Source organism: Choristoneura fumiferana, chromosome 22 (genome assembly GCF_025370935.1).
Source record: "Choristoneura fumiferana chromosome 22, NRCan_CFum_1, whole genome shotgun sequence".
NCBI classification, from domain to species: Eukaryota; Metazoa; Arthropoda; class Insecta; order Lepidoptera; family Tortricidae; genus Choristoneura; species Choristoneura fumiferana.
In genome coordinates, this window is record NC_133493.1 from 11,680,715 (window position 1) to 11,701,502 (window position 20,788).

General features: G+C 48.1%; 1 protein-coding gene and 3 pseudogenes across 1 annotated transcript; 1 reads left to right on the top strand and 3 right to left on the bottom strand.

Moving 5' to 3' along the window:
• Positions 1–301: 301 nt before the first annotated feature.
• Positions 302–1,122, bottom strand: LOC141440219 (uncharacterized). Its single transcript, XM_074104682.1, has 2 exons — positions 946–1,122; positions 302–556 (listed from the first exon to the last, which is right to left on the bottom strand). Exons 1-2 carry the CDS (start codon positions 1,120–1,122, stop codon positions 302–304), a joined length of 432 nt encoding a protein of 143 aa, XP_073960783.1.
• Positions 1,123–4,346: 3,224 nt separating this feature from the next.
• LOC141440220 (uncharacterized) lies at positions 4,347–5,872 on the top strand (annotated as a pseudogene).
• Positions 5,873–10,098: 4,226 nt separating this feature from the next.
• On the bottom strand, positions 10,099–10,927 carry LOC141440221 (uncharacterized; annotated as a pseudogene).
• Positions 10,928–13,942: 3,015 nt separating this feature from the next.
• On the bottom strand, positions 13,943–18,920 carry LOC141440222 (cytochrome P450 6k1-like; annotated as a pseudogene).
• Between the last annotated feature and the right edge of the window lie 1,868 nt (positions 18,921–20,788).

Genomic DNA, 20,788 nt, shown 5'->3' on the forward strand with positions numbered 1-20,788 from the left:
GGAACTGTGAACATCCATGGCCCGGACGCGCGACAGTTATCCATTTGTGGACCCATCTCAGGGGACCTTACGTCTCCTTCTTACCATCGCTGTAGGCGCGCCGGAACACTTGGCGCGCCTACCAGCTCAGGGACGTTATCGGCGGGAGGACGGGCCTCCCCGTGCCGCGTCCCGCAGTCCCTATTAGGCGGGAGATTGCGCGGTTGTGGTTCAAACCGCCGTCGCCCAACTCGCCTGCGGGCGCATGGGCTGAGAGGACGGGTCCTCTTCCCGCTCACGCTCCGCTCCTCTTTTATCGCCATCACCTCCTCGCAGAAGGAGGCCATGGCGATCCACGACTCTCGCTGTCGGTCATGGATTTAACGACGGCCGGCAGCGAGAGGTCATTCCCTATCACTGCCTTTAGACATCCTCTTTGGCCTTCAAAGGCGGGACACATCTGCAGCGTGTGCTGCGCGGTGTCCGTCCGCCCGCGCCGCAGTGGTGCATATTGGTGTTGTCTCCCTCTTGCGATCTTGCACAGGTACTTGCCGAAGCAACCATGCCCCGACAGTACCTGCGTAGGTGAAAGGAGACAACCCCTGTCCTGTCGACCCCATCTTTCTAAGATGGGCCGGACTCCCGATATGGTCAGTGGCCGGCGCTCGGCCGCTCCAGAGCCTCCAGCCATTTCCGGAAGAGAGTTTGGCGGGATGTCTCTCCACCGCCTTATCTCTTCCGGGCACGGTCGTTCCCCTCTGGCGCGCGCCTCAGCTACTTGCCAGTATACGTCCGCCAGAACCTCGCATCCAGTTCCCACGGTGGGTGCCCGCTAGAACGCAGGCCGCCTCGAACGAGGTGGTGCGGTAACCCCTCGTTACCCTAGCCGCCATAACCCTTTGCGGTTGCCGCAGGAGGGTCTTGTTTTGGGCGGAAAGGGAATTCACCCATATCGGTGCTCCGTACAGGGCCATCCGACCGCACCACCGCCCGTGTATAGTCGGCGGCAGCCCGCCTTCGGCCGCCCACGTTGGGAAGGAGCCGACTCAACGCCGATGCTGATCCGATCAGCTTAGGAGCCAAGCGCCGGAAGTGATCCTGGAAGTTCCATCGGCTGTCGAGGACGAGTCCTAGATACTTCATCGTCTTCTCAACGCCGATGGAAACTCCACTTACTTATGCTAGTATTGCCTGGAGGTGCCCTACGAGGTCCATGGAAGCATATGGCTTCGGACTTGTGGAGGGGCGACTCGAGGCCTAGCCTTCTAATTCTATCCACCGTCAGGGCCTACGCCTGCTGTAGCCAGCAGGGAAGCCTCGCGGAGGTGGGCACGGGCTGTGACGAGGTGTCATCCGCATAGCACGTTATTTCGACCCCCGGCAGATTAGCGCCGCGCAGCACACCCAGTCGTAGCCGATGTTCCACAGGAGTGGTCCTAAGACTGACCCCTGTGGGACACCGCACGACATCTGCCGCTCCACCCACTCATGCTGCGTAGGGTAACGGATTGCCCGCTCAGAGAGGTATGACCCCACTACCCTACGCAAGTACTTCAGGCACGTTGTGGTACTCTGAGCGCCTCCTTGATCGTTTCCCAGGGAAGGGTGTTAAAAGCATTGGCAATGTCCAGGGACACCGCCAACACCACCTCCCCCCGGGAAATCGCTTCATCCGCCAGGGCCCTCACCCTCGCTATAGCGTCGATGGTGGACCTGCCTGGCGGAATCCGTACTGGTACGCGCTCAGGCCCGGCCTGGTCCTCCAAATGTCGAACGAGACGAGCAGCCACTACCCGCCTCGAACAGCTTGGCTTCTCGTCAAGAAGGACGATCGGTCTGTACCCCGAAGGGAATCGGCCGGTCGCCCTTCCTTCCTTAGAAGCACCAACTTTCCGCATTTCCACGCCCGAGGTATGCGACCCTGTGCCAGGCACGCGAGAATAGAGCCCTCACCCTTTGCTCTAAGGACCCAGTGCTAAAACCCAGGCGCGGCCGGAGTACCATCAGGACCGGGGGCAGTGTTTTTGGCCTTTAGCCTGAGTACTGCCAACCCCAATTCTTTCTCTGTCACCTCCGGTATGGCTTCACCCACCATCGGAGTTACTGGAGCCATTCGCGGGGCAGGTGTTCGCCCGCTGTGGGAATAGGGCTCCCACAATTTGGCTCACAAGGTCCGGCTGGAGACTTGCGTGAGTGGGGGGGCCAAGGCCGGAGTTTGCCCTCACCGACTTATACGGCCTTCCCCACGGATCGCTGTTCAGAGTCTCCAGCATTTCCTGCTCAGCCAGGTCTTTGGCTTGGCCAATGGCCACGCTGAGGGCCCTGCTAGCTGCTCTGTACCTCGCATACAGGTCTTCTTCGGCCGCCAGGTCCCGCCTCCTCCGCCTTCGGCTCCTCGTGTACTGGCGTCTCGCAGCCACGCAAGACTTGCGCAGCTGCGTAAGTTCTGCGGACCACCAGTACACATTCCGCCTCGGCCCACTGGGCTTGACCCGCGGCATTGCAGCATCGCAGATCTGCGTCATGGCCTCGCTGAGCCAGGCTGCTTCCTCTTCAACATCTGTCGGGGCTTCAGGCGCTTCCGGCCAAGCTTGGACCAAGGCCGCCGCATGCAGTAGGTCCCGGTCAAGCCGTTTGACTGCCCATCTTGGGCTATCTCCCTGCAGGGAACGGCTTAGGCCGTCCGGGTCAGTGTGGTGAGCAGAGACTTCAAATCGACGAGCTGAACCTGCAAATACTCAACACAGGGGAAATTCCGACCTTCGACACGATTAGGGGCGGCAAAAGATATAGTAGTTATGTAGACTTAACCGCGTGCACTACAAACATCCTTGATTTGGTAGACAACTGGAAAGTCGACGAAGGCTTCACGAGCTCGGACCACAACGCCATTACTTTCGACATTAACTTACAGAAATCAGCTGGGCAAGTAATAAAGCGCACAACAAGGATCTATAACACAAAAAGAGCAAACTGGCCCGAGTTTCATAGCAAACTCAGCCAGCTTATGCAGCAGAATGAAATCACACAAATAAAAATAGATCAAATTAAAGACACGCAAAAGATAGACGAAACAATTACCACAATTACAAAACTAATTACAGAAACATGCAATGAAACGATACCTAAGAAAAAATTTAAAGAAGTACTTACTGTGCCGTGGTGGTCTGAAAAACTCGCAGGAATGAAGAGAGAAGTCGCTACCAGAAAACGAAGGATCAGATGCGCCGCCCCAATCCGAAGGTCGAAGGTTGTCGAAGAGTACCTGAAACAGAAAAATGAGTACGAGTTAGAAGCAGCTAAAGCCAGACCGAAAGCTGGAAGGAGTTCTGCGGGAAACAGGACAGGGAGGGAGTCTGGGAAGGGATATACAGGGTCATAGGAAGAACAAAAAGAAGAGAGGAGGACATACCGCTGGAGGTAAACGGGAGGGTCCTTAATGCAAAGGAGTCTGTGAAGCTTCTAGCTGAGACTTTCTACCCTGTGGACTCAGCAGAAACAGATAATCAACACCACCGCTCCATCAGAACGGAAGCAGAAAGAGTGAATGCTGAGGGACAGGGTAAATCATACGAGCCACCTTTTACAATGGCCGAATTAAACTACGCCTGCAACTCCTTTAACCCCAAGAAGGCCCCTGGAGTGGAGGGGTTCACCGCAGACATTTGTTGTAACGCGATTGAAAGCAACCCAGAAGTGTTCCTGGCACTGCTCAATAAATGCTTGGAGTGCGGTTACTTCCCAAAAGCTTGGAAGGAGGCAGTGGTAGTGGTCCTCAGAAAACCCGGAAAAGACTCCTACACTACGCCTAAAGCTCACAGACCGATTGGACTGCTGCCCATACCGGGGAAAATTTTTGAAAAGATGCTGGTTGCCCGACTGAAGTTCCACCTGCTGCCGAAATTAAGCACCCGTCAGTATGGCTTCATGCCACAGCGGAGTACCGAGGACTCCCTCTATGACCTAATGCAGATTATCCGTAACAAACTAGAGCAAAAGAAAATTATAACAGTTATATCATTGGACATAGAGGGAGCCTTCGACTCAGCATGGTGGCCAGCAATCAGGGTTCGGTTGGCTGAGGAGAGATGTCCGGTGGGGACTCAGAAGGGTCATCGATAGCTATCTCGAGGACAGAAGGGTCACGGTGAGGTATGCGGGGAAGGAAACTAGCATAAGTACGAGCAAGGGATGTGTGCAGGGATCGATCGGTGGACCAATTCTGTGGAACCTTCTCCTGGATCCGCTCCTGAAAAATCTGGAGGCGAGGGGAGACTATTGCCAGGCGTTTGCGGACGACGTCATCCTCGTCTTCGACGGAGACACAGCACAGGAAATTGAACAACGTGCGAATGCTGCTCTCGAATATGTGCAGGCGTGGGGGCGTAAGAAACAAACTAAAGTTCGCCCCACATAAAACTAATGCAATGATGATCACACGAAAATTGAAGTACGACATCCCACGCTTGAGCATGGACGGGATAAGCATTGCCACATCAAGGGAGATCAAGATACTGGGGGTCACCGTCGATGACAAGTTGACTTTCAACACGCACGTCGCAAACGTATGCCGCAAGGCTATAGGCATCCACAAACAACTCGCGAGGGCTGCGAAGACCAGCTGGGGACTCCACCCGGACATCGTTCGAGTGATATATGTGGCAACCGTTGAACCAATCATTCTGTACGCCGCCAGCGTGTGGGCACCAGCCGCCAATAAATTGGGAGTGATAAAACAGCTGGGAACGGTCCAGCGTAGTATAGCCCAAAAAAAATGTGCAAGGCCTATCGTACGGTCTCACTAAACTCTGTATTGGTGCTTGCAGGGGTACTCCCTCTCGACCTGAGAGTACGAGAAGCGGCTTCGCTGTACGAAGCCAAAAGAGGGGTGCCCCAGCCGGCACTGGGGGGTTGGGGGGTCGAACGAATGGCCTCGGCGATACATGCCCCTCATCCGGCAGAGCGGATCGACCTGGAATATAAAGGCCTGGCGGACCGTGAACAACTTAACGCCAACAGCGAGTTCCAAATTAAAATTTTTACTGACGGGAGCAAGATTGGGGGCCAGGTTGGGGCGGCACTGTCCATATGGCAGGGTGACTCCGAGACAAGGGCACTCAAGCTTGCAATGCCCAAGTTCTGCACGGTCTACCAGGCTGAGTTGCTGGCGATATGCAAAGCCACGAGGGAGATAGCAAAGCACAGAGCCTCCTCGTTTGGAATATACAGTGACTCTATGGCAGCCCTTCAGACGATTACAAACTATGCCTGCCTCCACCCCCTTGCAGTAGAAACAAGAGAAAATTTGAAAGAGATTTCTCAAAGTGGGAAAACTGTTGTCTTACACTGGGTAAAGGCGCATGTGGGACTGGAAGGCAACGAAAGGGCTGATATACTAGCCAAGGAGGCTGCTGTATATTCCAAACGCAAACCGGAATACGATCTCTGCCCGATTTCATACGTCAAGCGCAGTATCCGAAGTGCAGCGCTTGACGAGTGGAATCGTCGCTACAAGATGGGAGAAACTGCGGCTATTACTAAACTTTTCTTCCCGGACGCGGTGGCGGCTTACAGAATAATTAGGAAACTTCAAATAACAAACATCAAGACACAGGTCATGACGGGGCACGGTGGGTTCTCCGAATATTTGAATCGATTCAAGTGTAAGGAGAGCCCATCGTGCGTCTGCGACCCATCTAAAGACGAAACTGTGCCGCATCTGTTACTTGAATGCCCCGTACACGAACTGGACAGACTTGACCTCGAATACAAAATGGACAGGAAAATAACTATAGAAAACATACATGACATAATGCTATCTAAAGACAGAGAAAAGTTTATGGAATACTGTGAGAAAATAGCAAATAAGGTAGTGTTAAGAAACAAAACATAGCAAAAAGATTATGTTTACATAATATTTGTTAATATTAATGCTAAGCATATCATGAATTGTTACAGATAAAAATTTAAATGAAAAAGAAAGCAAATAAATGTATATTAGAATAAGTAGTATGTGTAATAACGCAAAACTCTGTTACCCGGATAGATTAAACACAAAAACGAACAATGTAAAAACATGTAAAATAAAAATATGTAAATAGTAAATAAATTCACCCCAACCCTATCCCTAAGCGATGGCTAGTAGAAATACATATTGTACTAGGTAGTGTCGCCGTGGTGAGCACTGGCTGGCCGCTGCTCGCCATCCGTCGCCATTGCTCGCCGCAGTGGCGACTCTTGCCGTGGCTCGCCACTGCTAGCCGCCGCTCGCCGCTGCCTGACATATACTAGAATAAGTAAGCCAATCTTTGTAACCGAATGTAGTCATGTAAGATAATGTTAATAAATAAATTCACCCCCAACCCTTATCCCCAAGCGTTGGCTAAAAATAAGGAACTAAGAAATGAAAGAGAGAAGAATGACACAGAGGACAGCTTAGCAGATGGAACAGAATGAGAAAGAGAACGGAATGAACGAATATAGTAATAAGGTAATAGCAAGATAACAGTAGTAGTAGTAGTTAGATGGGCCTAACCCACCAAGAGAGAATGGTGAAGTATGCGAGAAAGACATAGGATGTAGAATGAAAGTACGAGCAGTAGTAAAAGAGAGAACTAGAGTGAAAGAAAATTAGCAGATATAGGCTCCAATCATGTTGGAGGTATAGAAATAAAAAAAAAAAAAAAAAAAACCTAACCTAACCTAACCTAACCAAGAAGTTTTTTCCACAAGTGAGGGATGCAAACAGCATCTTAAAAAGCTCAAACTCACAAACTACTTGGTTCAAGCCTTTACCGGACATGGAGGTTTCGCAGCGTATCTACACCGTTTCAAAGTCAAGGATGTACCCTCGTGCATCTGCGACCCAGCCATAGACGAGGACATCTGGCACATTATCTGTGAATGCCCTCGTTTCGGCCCGGACAGATTTGAGCTAGAGCAAGCTTGGATCAGCCAAGAATAAGGATCCCACGAAGACTTTCCTTGAGAAAGTAGTCTCGCAGCGTGCAAACGCAATAAGTAAAGAACACACATACACACACACGCACACACACACAAGCACACACATGACATCTTTTCCCCCGAGAGTCTCAGAGACGACGCTCTTTCCTTAACTCTAAATTATTTCAAGTCCCACACCAAATAGACAAACCCAAATTAAAACAAGTCGCGACAACTGAGGCTATTTTTTGCATGCACTGAGTTGTCTCTGTACATCGCCGCAGCAAACAAACAACAAGCATCCCTGACGCATGCATCTCCCGCCCACATGACAGGTGAGTTCCGGACGGAGGACGCATCCAGAAAGCCGGTGGAGGCCTATGGAAGCCGCAATGGAAGCCTAAACGGGGATTGAGACATAGTTTCTCCCTGGCCTTGCAGCACTGGCTGGGGTAAGGATCTGTTGTGGCCCCACGGGTACTTCTGCCAACACTGGAGCGTCCAGCCGTCCGGAAAGCACTCCTCATCCCACCCTAATTGTATTAGCAGCAGGACTAAGCGATGGAAGCAGAACCGAAAAGAAGGGCAGCGCTAGGAGACAAGCGCAAAAAAGACCGAAGATGCAAAACATCGCGCATCAAGGGTAACCCCACCCTAAAAGATGGCACTCACAGCCACATAAGCGGTCAACAAAAAGATCTCCGACCCACTCTTCCATCGCAGGGCAAAAGAAAGGCAGCCCTTAGTCATAAGTCATGTATGCGTCGGGCATCGAGCTGGGCGATCTTAGTTCATAGAATAGATGTATAGAGACAATAGATTAAGTTAGATTAGTTAGAAGGGCGAGGGTCGGTCAAGGAAGTAACCACTGGGGAAAAACAACAGGGAGACCGACCTTAGCACCCCGCGGAGTCTAAACGGGAGAATGCATGTTCTCTCCCGGCCTTCCAGCGCTGGCTGAGGTAAGACCCGCGCGTAGTATAAGCTTCCCCCCCCCCACGCATGAAAATAGCCAAAAAGTTTTTGGGGTTGCCATCCGAATCGCTATATGCCTGATTCTCATTTCTAGAATCAGGATTAGAGCTGTTCGGGCGACAACCACAGAAATCAAAAGGGCGCGAAACGGTTTTTAGTCGGTAAAAGTCCGGCACTACTGGGCCCTCCATTCCCAGTGTCCATGAGGATTTTTTCCGGTTCGCGCCTGATCGTAAACCACTTTTGTAAAATAGAGCACGGACCCCTGGTCTGTGGAACCACTGTAAAAATGGGACGCGGCGACTGTTGGAGAATTTTCAACAGTCACAGGCAACTGTCGCTGCCTCTCATTTACCTTACCAAAAAAAAAAAAAAAAACCTAACCTAACCTAACCCACAGAGAAAGAAAGGTGAAGTATGTAAGAAAGATAAAGGATGCGGAATGACAGTACGAGATGTAGTAAATGCGAGAACTGGAATGAAAGGAAAAGGCTCCAATTACGTTGGAGGTATTCTGATAAAAAAAAAAAAAAAAAAAAAAAAAAAAAAAACCTAACCTAACCTAACCTCTCCGAAATTCCGGGCAATGAGCTGGCGGACGGGGCGGCAAAACATGCAGCCAACCTACACAAAACACCCGACAACTTTCAGATCCCAATCAGCCATGTAAAACACCACCACAAAATAATTCTGCAAAAACACAAAGAACAACTATACAACAAACAGGAACACTGCACATACACCAAAACACTCTTCCCCATATACGACACACTCATTGAATACATCACTAAACACCCACTCACCTTCGCCTCCACACAACTACTTCGCAATCACGGCTATCACAAGACATTTTTACATCGATTCCATATAACAGACAACGAACACTGCCCATGCGACCATCACGCACCTCAGACACTCACACACCTCATTTTTTTTCACTGCCCCAGATTCTCACAAAAACGCCTCAACCTAACCATCAGCTGCAGCAATTTTAACATTGACCCTCTTAACTTCTCCGAAATATTAACAAAAGAAACCACGGCCGATCACTTTCATAAACTACTGAAACACATAATCTACAACTTAAAAACATTTAACAATCCACCTCCCCTTAACCCCTCAATCACAAATCTTCCAAAAACCTAATCTATATTCCAAACAACACCCAACCACACATACTATATAACAACCCATATATACACCTGCAAACTTTCTATATGTCTATATATTTATTTATCTTTCTACTAATGCTTCCCGCAGGGGAAAGGAACACCATTCGTTGTCCTCTTTTCCCCTTCGGGGTGCGGCCCAAACACTCGCTTTTTCACCAAAATACACTTTCCTCCCCCTAGGTACTCCTTACAAAAACAACACAAAACACTTGCAAAAACACACCCTCATTCACACTCAAAAAACCTCTAAACAAAGACACACCCAGACGCGAAGTGTATACCAATAGCACGGAGCGCCCTGGAGTAAAACACTCCACTGGGGGTGGAGTTTAGTCCGTAGGCGCCTGGGAGAAATCCCCAGACGAGTCGGGCATGCTGTCGGGACCGGCCCGACAGTATACTATGAGTATTCTCCACCTCCCTCAAAAAAAAAAAAAAAAAACCTAACCTAACCAAGGAAAGAATAAAACACGACAGCTCATAAGATAGAAGTATGAAATAGAGAAAGGAATGCAAGGAAATAACCAAAAGTATGTATAAATAGTTTAAGATAAGATAGAATAGTTCGAAGGGCAATGACCCGAAAGTAAGATAAAAGTACGAGAAGTAGCAAATGATAGAACTGGAGTGAAAGGAAATAGATTAAAATAGGCTCCGATCATGTTGGAGGTAGCTAGGAAAAAAAAAAAAAAAAAAAAAAAAACCTAACCTAACCTAACCTAACCTTTTTTTTTTTTTACGACAGGAAATGCCTTACGCATACCCCCCGCATCGGGGACGATGCGAGTGGTTATGTGGGACTCTCCTCTCCTCCCCCTTCCCGAGTGGAAGGAAAAAGAGAGGCATACCCACTAAAACCTGTCGATGGTCCTCTTTGCTTTTAGCAGATGCCACGGGCGCACTTGCGTGTTCCTACCGCGACATCTGCAAGCTGGCCCCGGCTCTACAAGGCTGAGCATCATAGAGCCGGGGTCCCCGCGCCAAGAGGCAGGTGGACCGACCATTGGTCCCCCCCTCGACGTGTGGGCTGTCAAGGCTGGCAGGGAATCCCCATTCCCCACCAGCTAGCACCACTACGAGGGGGCGAGGGCGGCGACATATTGCCGTCTTCTCCTCCCCACTCGTCTTCGCCGGAGCGGGGGCGCCAGGGTATCTTCCTCGCGTTCCCGCTCCCTCTCCTCCTTCTGTGATAAATAAATAAAAAAAAAAAAACCGCCCCAGAAAGCACGACGGTTGTCCAGTAACGGACTCCTCTCAGGTGGACTTTAAGTCCACCACACCACCGCTGTAGGCGCGCCGGAACACTTGTCGCACCTACCAGCTGGGGACATTTCTGGCGGAGGACGGGCTTCCCCGTTCCCGTCATCCGCAGTCCCTATCAGGGCGGGATTGCGCGGTTATGGTTCAACCACCGTCGCCCAACTCGCCTGCTGCGCATGGGCTGAGAGTTCGGGTCCTCTTCTCGCTCACGCTCCGCTACCTCCTTTAACGCCATCACCTCCTCGCAGAAGGCGGCCATGGCAATCCACGACCTCTCGCTGTCGGTCATGGATTTAACGACGGTCGGCAGCGAGAGGTCATTCCCTAGCACTGCCTTACTCTTTGCCCGTCAAAGGCGGGACACATCTGCAGCGTGTGCTGCGCGGTGTCTTCCGCCCCGCCGCAGTGGTGGCACATTGGTGTTGTCTTCCTCCTTGCGATCTTGCACAGGTACTTACCGAAGCAGCCATGCCCGACAGTACCTGCGCTAGGTGGAAGGAGACAACACCCCATGTCCTGTCGACCCATCTTTCCAAGACGGGCCGGACTCTCGATATAGTCCAGTGGCCGGCGCTCGTCGCTCCAGAGCCTCCAGCCATTTCCGGAAAACCTAACGTAACCTAACCTAACCAAACCAAACCTATTTTTTTTTTAACGTGCTGATGATGCGCCTTATGCATGTCCCCCGCTCGAGGCAACGGGTGGGGTCTGTCGGCTCTCCCCAGGAAGGGGAATACCGATTAAAAAAAAAAACGACCCTACCCTCTTGACCCTTATGCGGACGCCACGGGATCGCAACATTTCACCGCGACGCCGCAGGCCAGCCCGGGATGGGCTCCCTCTCTGCGCCCCAAGATGGTGTTGGGGCGCTGCGCCCTAGGATTTTTGGGGCACTCGACCAGGACGCCACGTGCAATGCGGGTCCGGGATTCCTCGCCCTCGCCCGCTGTGCCGCCCGAGGGCTCCCCCTCACCTTTCCCTGTCTAATGCGAACAGGTACTCAGCTCAGGTTCGCCCCATCGGCGACCACAGCCCTGAGAAGGGCTACGCCACCCCGGCATCATTGGGCATTCGCCCTCCACCCGATAGGGCTCATCGACACCTTTCCCTGTCTAATGAGAACAGGTTACAAGTTGTGTTCTTTCGTTTTGCATAATTATTTTCTGTTTTCACTAATTATATTCGAAAATTTTGTTGCAGAAATTACTAATAATATCTTGAAAGTTACAAGTGAATTCATAATTAATTACAAGTACTAATAAATTTCGTTGCATAACATATTTTTACTAACTTGTAATAAGCATACTAGTATTATTAGCAAAACACAAAATTACAAGTAACAAAGTTGACTGAGTGAGGTAAACCTTTGGTCATCTGTGGACTTTGCAATGAAAATATAAAAAATTGGCGAGAACAGTAACGTCAACGTAAAACTATTTTCGTAATTTCTAACTGCGAAAATGGTTTGGGAAGTAATTTGGATCAATTAACACTAGATAGTGTTTATTCCAGAAACTACATGCGATAATCAAAATAATACGGATACCGCGTATGCAGATCAGGAATAATCAGAATGTTGATGATTCTAATAATTTATTTAAATTTACATTAGTAGTAACAACAAAGAATTTCATCAAATTGCTCAAATATCTTTATCAATAAAAGTAAAAAAAAAAAATGTTTTTCCCGAAATTTGATACTATCCTTTTAAACCTATTAGTGACGGGTTATTAGATATTGATCATCAACATCGTCGGATAAATGCAAAATATTAATCATTTTTCGTCGATTAGGCCTTAACCAAATCACTTTTAATTCAAAACTACCATGGTCCTTGGTACTTAGTAATAAATACGTTACAACTAATAATTTGAGTTTTTAGACTCGTATTGCAAACAAAAACTAATAAAATGCACTTATAATATTAGTTATTAGGACTCATATTTTTTCACTTGTATTTTATAACTCTTATTTTATCATGCAATAATAATTTACAAGTTACAACCAAAATCACTAATATTATTAGCTTGTACATACAGTCAAGGGCAAAGATATCGACACGGCCAAGTTGCAAAAATATGTATACACGGCCTTTATGTTAAGTGCATAATGTCGTGTATACATATTTATTTTTTGTAACTTTGGCCGTGTCGATATCTTTGCCCTTTACTGTACTTATTCACTTGTATTTTTATCACTCATATTTTGTTATGCAACAGAAAAGTACTTTATTATGCCATAGGCCCCTGGTAGTGACATCCTGGTAGTCCGGCCAGGATCGTCCCCGCAGGACGGAAATCTTCAAATGTTTTTAACCAAAAACTTTTTATTTATGTATGCAATACAGCTTTTGTTATCATCAAAATCGATGGTATAATTTGTGGCTCCTAAAAACAGACCTTTGTACATATTATGTGTTATATAATTTGTAACATGGCAAAACTGACAGATCTAAATGTGCCACCCTATGTAGTAAGTGTGTGTGTGTGTGTGTGTGTGTGCACCGGCGTACGCAGCCAGGCGGCGCTGCTCAGAGCGCCGACTTTTAATTGTATTCAAGGCAATCGGAAAATGTTTGTCTGATGTTGTTGGAATAGCTGGTTTTGAATTTGTACCAGTACTCTGTCATTCCATATAAATTTTTGATTTAAAGGCCACACACTGCACTTAATGTAAATTCGTGCGGGCCAAGACTTTGGCTGGTCTCGGGGTAATAAATAAGTTAAGTAGACTTAAGTCTTCAGGGGTACCTAGATACGAGTAACGCATGAGGAACGCACATGGTGTTGATTATGTACATGAGTGGCTATCTCTGATTATGACCAATTACCGTCGGTGGCGGGTCTTATAAAACTAATTACTAGTTACTTGTAGCTTATTAAAGTCGGACGTCGGACGTCGCACTTGGCCCGGGACCCCTGGTGTGGGTCATAAGATTCGGTCGATTGTATGTCTGTACGGTCGAGGTCAAAGATATGTTTACACTAGCTGTTGCCCACGACTCTGTCCCCGTACAATTCATTTATCGCTATTCCGTGGGAACTATGCAACTTTCCGGGATAAAAACTATCCCATGTCTTTCCCAGGACTCAAACTATCTGCATACTGAATTTCTTCTAAATCAGTTCAGCGGTTTTGACATGATTGAGTAACAAATATCCAAACAGTTTCACAAACTTTGACATTTATAATTATACATATTAGTAGGATTCGTAGAATAGTAGGTATTAGTGGATTTTCCTATCTTGTCGTTATCACTTCGTCTTTGACACACACATACACACACACACACACACACACACACACACGCAAGCACGCAGACACACACACAGACAAACACACACGCACGCAGACACACACACACACACACACACAACACGCCTGTATTCCCAAATGGGTAGGCAGAGCACACGAAACGTTACACCGCTTCGGAGCCACTTTTTCCACTTTCTTTTCTTTTCTTTTTTTTTCGTCTTTGAACTTGTGTATTAAATTGCCAGAAGACGTACAGTATAGATAGCGCCACCAGAGTTCAGGTCACGCACACAAGAGCATGTCATGTAATTCTTTTCTGGACATTCCAACTAAATAAAACTATTTTTCTTAAACGCCATTTAATTGTTACACTAAACTAAGCTATGTTTAAATAAGAACAAGGTCGGCGGGCTCTTGCGACATGTCCAGCTTGGTGAAGAGTATGGGCAGGCCGCCCGCCACCGCCGTGAACGTGGAGCGCGGTCGAGTCTGGCTGCGGTGTCCGGCGCGTCCGGCGCGTCCGGCACGCCGTCCGGCACGCCGTCCGGCGCCGCGTCCGGCACGCTCATCTCGAAGTGGTAGAGGATCGTGGCCAGCAGCAGCAGCGCGTGCAGCTCGCCGCCGCGGCTGCCTGCGCGACAACGACACTCGCTACAAGCCTGGCCTTATCCGAGTTCTCACGAGGCGATTTTAGTTGATAAACTTTTAATTGATCAAGATAAATCGATACGAATTGCGTTCACACCGATGCGGTCGCACCGATCCGATAGTCGAATCGAACGGGCTGTTGCTTCAGAATGGCGTCAAACAATGTCGTGCGAACATGTCGTATCGCGAAATTAGAAATGTTTTAATTGACAAACCTCAGTTCAATATATTTCCTTTCGCAAAATAAGTTGAAACTTATTTTGCGGAAGGAAATTATGAAGAAAAAATGCAGATTTTGGGTGAGGGCTTGGATCTCAAGAAGGAGCCTCACAAACGCTTCTAAGAGAACTAGCAAACGAAGACATTGCTGGATACCGTAGCAAAGTCGTTTTTAACTTGAACGGATCGTTCTCACGTTCGACAAGTTGTTGCTTGCACGGTGACGTCATCAAAATGAGCCGACTCGCACACCAAAAGTTGAGAGGGAATCAATGCTATGGCTATGGAATGTTCCCATTAGCGATTGTCATTCAATTCGTGAACCGATTTAAGTTGATTAACTAAAATCGCCTCGTGAGAACTCCGCTTTAGGCTCCGTTTTCACCAGAGATGTGCGAGGATGTGTTGCAAGGAATGTGTTTTTCATGGACCAATAGAAACGCCTCATTTACCTCGCCTCGCTCCGCTCAGCCGTTTCCACTAGAGATGTGCTGTGCGAGGAGAGGAAAAATAAAGCGTTCACATCCTCTGATTGAAACGCAGCGTAATCGTTGCGGATATGGCGCGTGTCACCATAACTGGCTGCGCAATACAAGCGGCGAACACCAGACAGTCGGAGTAGTGATCTGCGAGGCACTCACTGGCGCACATGTGAGGCCCGCGACCGAACGGCAAGTAGGCGTCCGAGACGGGGCGGCCGGCGGCGAAGCGCTCCGGGTCGAAGGTGTGCGGCTCCGGGAAGTGCCGCGCGTCCAGCTGCAGCCCGCTCAGGGAGATGTACACGGCGGTGCCTCTCTCTATGGTCACGTCCGTGCCGGGAATCTGTGAACGGGTTCAAAATTTCTCTGTGTGCATAATGTTTGTTTTCCGCATGTTCTGCCGTAGCGCATAGACTTGTAGTTACAGTTTAGCAGCACACAGGACTCGGGTGCGCTCCCGGGAGCGGGACGCGCCTCGTAAGAGTCAGTCGTTGTGGGAACGCGTTTGTAACCCGTTGCTTGTTTCATTATACGCTAGTTCTAAAGAGTTTCCTATTTTATTCATATTGAGAGAGAGAGAAAGAAACATTTATTTACACATATTCGATACACATAAAAATACATTAGGTGGAAAAAATAAAAATAACATCGAATAGTATAAAGTGGACCCACTCAGCATAATGTTTCGGCAAGCCGCAACGCTGTTTTTCAGTGGGACCCATTTAAAAACTAAAACATATAAAAACATACAACACACTATGACGACACGAACGCCAGCGGAAGGAAGTTCGCAAAGAAACTTCAATCCGGAATAATGGCAACACTCGATCAGTATTGCAACGACTCATCCCACGAAGAATCCTGCAGTGGTGACCCCGACGTGATTCGAACACGTAATTTGTAGCCAGCCTAGCGCACCTGGTAGTCGGTGGTGGCCCGTCGGTCGAGCGAGGCGACGGGCGGGTGCATGCGCAGCGCTTCCTTGAGGCAGCGCGCCAGCAGCGGCATGGCCTCCAGCGCGCGCGCGCCCCAGCCGCCGGCGTCGCGGACTGCGCGGCGGACCTTTTGATATGCAAACAAACTGTAGTACGATCCTAAACCATCATTTCCATCAAACGGCTCGCATCGGATCGGATCGGATTTTTATTGATAAATAAATAAATTATTAGGATATAGTCTGTCCGGCGGCGCCAGAGCAAAAGATATCTCTTACAAAAAGAGCGTAAGTGATTCCCAAATGTTTCATTTGCCAAACTGTTTTATTTGGAAAGTCTCGATTTTCTCCGAAACTCAAAAGATATCTCAGTGGATTTTCTTATGATTATAGATAGAACCAGGATAGAACAGAGTAGATTAGGTTAAAATTGTTTTATAAAAGTTCCGAAAAAAATATGATTTCAGAGAAAATAGTGAATTAGAAAATGAAACTGCTTAGCAAAGGAAACATTTGGGAATAATATTTCGGCGTAAAGACAGAGAAATATACTAAATATGTAGAATGAAATGTACCTCGTCCCTCGCCCGCGCGGCCAGAGGGGGGCGCCGCGCCAGCGCACGCAGCAGGAAGGTGGCCGCCGCCGCGCTGGACTCGAACCCCGAGAAGAACATGCCCGCCTGGTACAGCAGGTTGTCGCCCGAGAACTCTGCGAACGGTACACGCCTCGCGTGAACAAACAAACTGTAGGCCTCGTGTCTCCCGTCTGCCGCCGGGTCTTGAAATACTGTTTTAGATTTTTGGGTGACAGTATATACCGGCACGGATAATATCGACATGGAAATACCGACCCGATATTTCGTGTACACGCCCATACAAACTGATGTCAAAATGACAAGAGTTACTATGGGCGTGTACATACACGAAATCTCGGGTCGGTATAGTACCTACGGCCGGTAAATAGTGTCGCCCGATTTTTCGTGGTTAGGTCAATATTTCTATCAATTGTTTACGGCGTCGGCGTCAAACTACATGTTGAATCAAAAATTTCGACGAAAAAACTTTTTTTGAAATATTACGGATAGGTACCTCGAATGGCAACCGCGTACCGAAAGACATCACCAAGATCGCAGGAGTCTGACGGATGCGGGCGGCGCGGGACCGGACACGGGACATCTTTTGGGGAAGGCCCATGGCCGGCACGAGTACTGTCTTTTGGCTGACGATGTCGATGTTTCCGTCGGAAAGGATCAGGGGGCACGCACCGAACAAGGGGTTCTGCGGGCCTTCCTTGAGCTGCCTGAGGTAGTCGAGGAAGTCCCCTCGGGGCGGCGCGGGCGCGGGCGCGGCTCCCTCGCGCGCCGCCCACGCCTCGCGGAACAGGCGCCGCGCCTCGCGGAACTCGAAGTAGAGCGGCGCGCCCGCCCGCGCCGCCAGCGCCGCCAGCCACGGCGTGAAGAACACCACCACCAGCGCCACCATGCGCCGCATGCCCGAGAGAACTCCAGCGCTGCGGGCACAAGCACGGCGGGTCAGGGGGGGGGGGCTTACCGACCGTCTGCGGAACATAGAAGAGGAAGCTTTTATTTTTTTTGAGTTGTTTCCTGGAGAAACTTTTGCAGACTCGTGAGAGTAAATACATCATTTCACTCGGTGGATATTTGACACGTGTCCCGTTTGTCATCTCTCTATCGGGTTCCACGGTTCGCCATGATTGTCGGATTCCACTGCATGTAAGAATGATGTAATGAAACATCGTATGTAACATAACTCATGAATCGTGCCGAGCCGCTTTTTAACCGACGAAAAAAACGGAGTAGGTTATCAAGTCGACGCGTATATATTATATATTTTTTTATGTATGACCACGCATAACTTTTTACAGAGTAGTCCGATTTTAATGATTCTTTATTATTGGAAAGCGTATACCCCGAGTGTGTCCATTTAAATGTGGAAAAAATATTCTTACCCTAAGGGTACGAAAACAGGGGATTGATTGTTCAGTCGCTGATTGTACTATATGAACAGGCATAACTTTTTACAGAGTTGTCTGATTTTCATAATTCTTTTTTTATTAGATAGGGTATACCTTGAAATTGGTATTATATACATTTGGAAAAAACACCCCAAGGGTGGGAAAATAGTATATAATAAAAACTTTTTAACAAAAAAATTAAACCGCCGCAAAAACTGAAAAACAAAAAATAGTACCTTTTTTGTTTGACCTAGATTGCTTTTCAGTTTTTTCGTCGGTTAAACTTTTTTGTTCAAAAGTTTTTAAATATAGGGTAAATACTGGGATCGTCGAAAAAAGTGTAATTTTTCATAAGACACTTTATGATGCCGATCGATTCCGTCTCCCGCAGCGATCGAAACCTTCCCGGCGGCTCGGAGGAGGGTTCCGGTCGGTCCGGGCGGCGCAGTCACCGTTGTCCGTGTAGGCGTCGGGTTCGGAGAAGGAGTCCGTACGCGCGCCGAGCGCCACGCGCGCGATGAGGTCGGCGGCGTAGCGGTGACCCAGCTCCTGCGCGTCGGCGGGGCTACGCGCGGCCGCCGCGCCCGCCAGCCGCGCCAGCAGCGGGGCGTGGCCGCCAGCATGGCCGGCACGGCGGCGCGCATGCGCGAGGCCGACAGCGCGGGCGCCATGCGCCGCCGCACGTAGCGCCAGGCCGGCCCGCGCAGCCCGAACAGGTTGATCATTCCGAAGCTGTCCTTCTGCTGCTCGCCCGCGAAGTTGCGGTCCGCGAACGCGTCGAAGTCGGTCACGAGCACGCGCTTCACGAGCAGAGGGTCGCGCAGCAGCAGGCACGGCTTGTGGCAGATGTAGAAGCCGACCAGCGGCTGGTCGGGCGCGGCGCGGTACAGGCGCGCCAGCAGCCAGGCGGGCGGCGCGCGCAGCAGCAGCCCGGCGCCGTAGTGTCCCAGCAGCCAGTGCGCGCCCGGCAGCGCGGGCATCCCCCGCCGCCGCCAGTAGCCGAGACGCCAGCGGCAGTACCCGTATAGCGCCGCCGCCGCCAGGAGCGCGCCCAAGGCCAGGAGTCCTTCGCTCGCCTGCATGCTGATCGAATGCGTACTGAGCCCCGCCACGCTTGTCTCGCAATTTATTCGACTCGAATCTCTGTTTTCACGCCCGTCGAGTCAATTAGCATAACAGACGCTCTAAGTAAACAGACTGAGAACCTTCGTTATACAGGTTGGAAATTTGTATAGTGGTAGCGGGCGCTAGCTTCGATCGTTGTAATGGCGCCGGTACGCATTGTCCGTTGCTTGCTTAGCTTAGCTGCAATACTGTAAACCCAGAGCCCGCGGCAGCCAGACCTTCATATAGTATAAAGCAGGGTTTCCCATTTTCGGCGCCTCACCGAACTAAAAATAATATTTTCATGCCCCTTAAGTTAAGTTCGGAACAGTTAATTTACGTACGCTACCAATTTAGATTTTTTTTGTTCAAAATACAATCGTACCTACCCACTACGCCCCCCTGGTTAGTTGGGAAGTACTAATATAAAGGCTATTTTTTTTATATATACTCGTATGGTACTAAAGCAGGCAAGAACGATCCCCAACTATGAAATTCGCATTTTGAGCGCTTTGGAAAATATCATGTATCATATACGTTACAAAACTTTCATCGTCTAAACTTAATTTTATATATATTATGTTCGGAATAATATTAAATAGAAAACACTTCCTTAATTGCAAGACACTTTGTAGGGTTGCAACCTCCTGCCAAACAACCCTAAAATATGTTTAAATATAGGTAGGCCTGACAAAATCATCTAATAGTAAACTGAATTAGAATTAATATGTTTTTTTGTTCTCATATGTCAGGCCAACCGAGCGCCGCTTCCTTAAATTGTTATAATTCGGATCTAGAGAAATAGGTACTTTTAATATCTAAAAGCTGTATAATATCATTTCCCTAAATACAGTAAAGAAGTGGTCAGTAAGTGTTAAACTTTCTTTTATTACAACCAGTGCACCATATCCTACAAAGTGGAGTTTTCTTTTTATAGTTAGACATATTTATGTAGTTTTTATTTATTTTGTTTTCTATCATATTGTTGTATTGTTGTGTTCCTAAATATAAATAAATTCGTACAAAAAAAACCTCTAAAAACGAATTTCGTAAACTCAAAAAAAAAATGATTTCTTGTACGTATTTGGATACTGATATTGTCATAAAGAGGCCTTAAATTTCAAAGGTTATAGGGTTTTCAGAAATTTAGCTTGGTGGTCTGCGGGGACTTTAATATCGATATTTTATCACAATCTGTTGAAAAAGACCAGTTTATTTCTGTTTTAAAATCTTTTAATTTAAAATTCTTTTTTTAATGAACCCACCAGAGTCACAACCACTTCGACCACATATGTATAGACATCATTTGCTTAACTTGTAAGTATTTAGAAAAAGCTGTTATCAGTGGAGTACGGTCGGATTACAAAGCTCAAACAATGAAGTTACCTCGGGCTAGGGGCGGTGTTAATCAAACCATAGAAATTAGGCCGTTGAACAAACAAAGACTTGACCGTCTCAAAACAAACATCGCGCAAAAAGTAAACAATTTAAAAGTAAATACTAAAAATCCAAACGAAAATTTTAAAATATTGTTAAATACTGTATGCGAGGAATACGATAAAACGTGTAGTAAAAAACGTATTAAAATAGGAAACAAAATGTCATTCAATGAATGGGCTACACCCGGAATACGTAGGAGTAGGGACGTCTTATATGATCTTTATGTTAAGAAATCGTGTACCACTGATGAACGTTTCCACCAGTATGTCAGGGATTATTCAAAATTATATGTAATAAATCAAAAGCAGCCCATGTAACTAATAAAATTAAGTCCTCTAATGATAAAATTAAAACAGTTTGGATAATTATAAATACTGAAACCGGTTGACGTAAGAACGCGGAGTCC

Excerpts from the sequence above, each read along its gene's own strand:
- LOC141440219 (XM_074104682.1), bottom strand. The coding sequence starts at position 1,122 with ATGAAGTATCTAGGACTCGTCCTCGACAGCCGATGGAACTTCCAGGAT. Across the intron at positions 557-945 it reads TGGTGCGGTCGGATGGCCCT|GTACTGTCGGGGCATGGTTG; the intron begins GTACGGAGCACC and ends TCACCTACGCAG.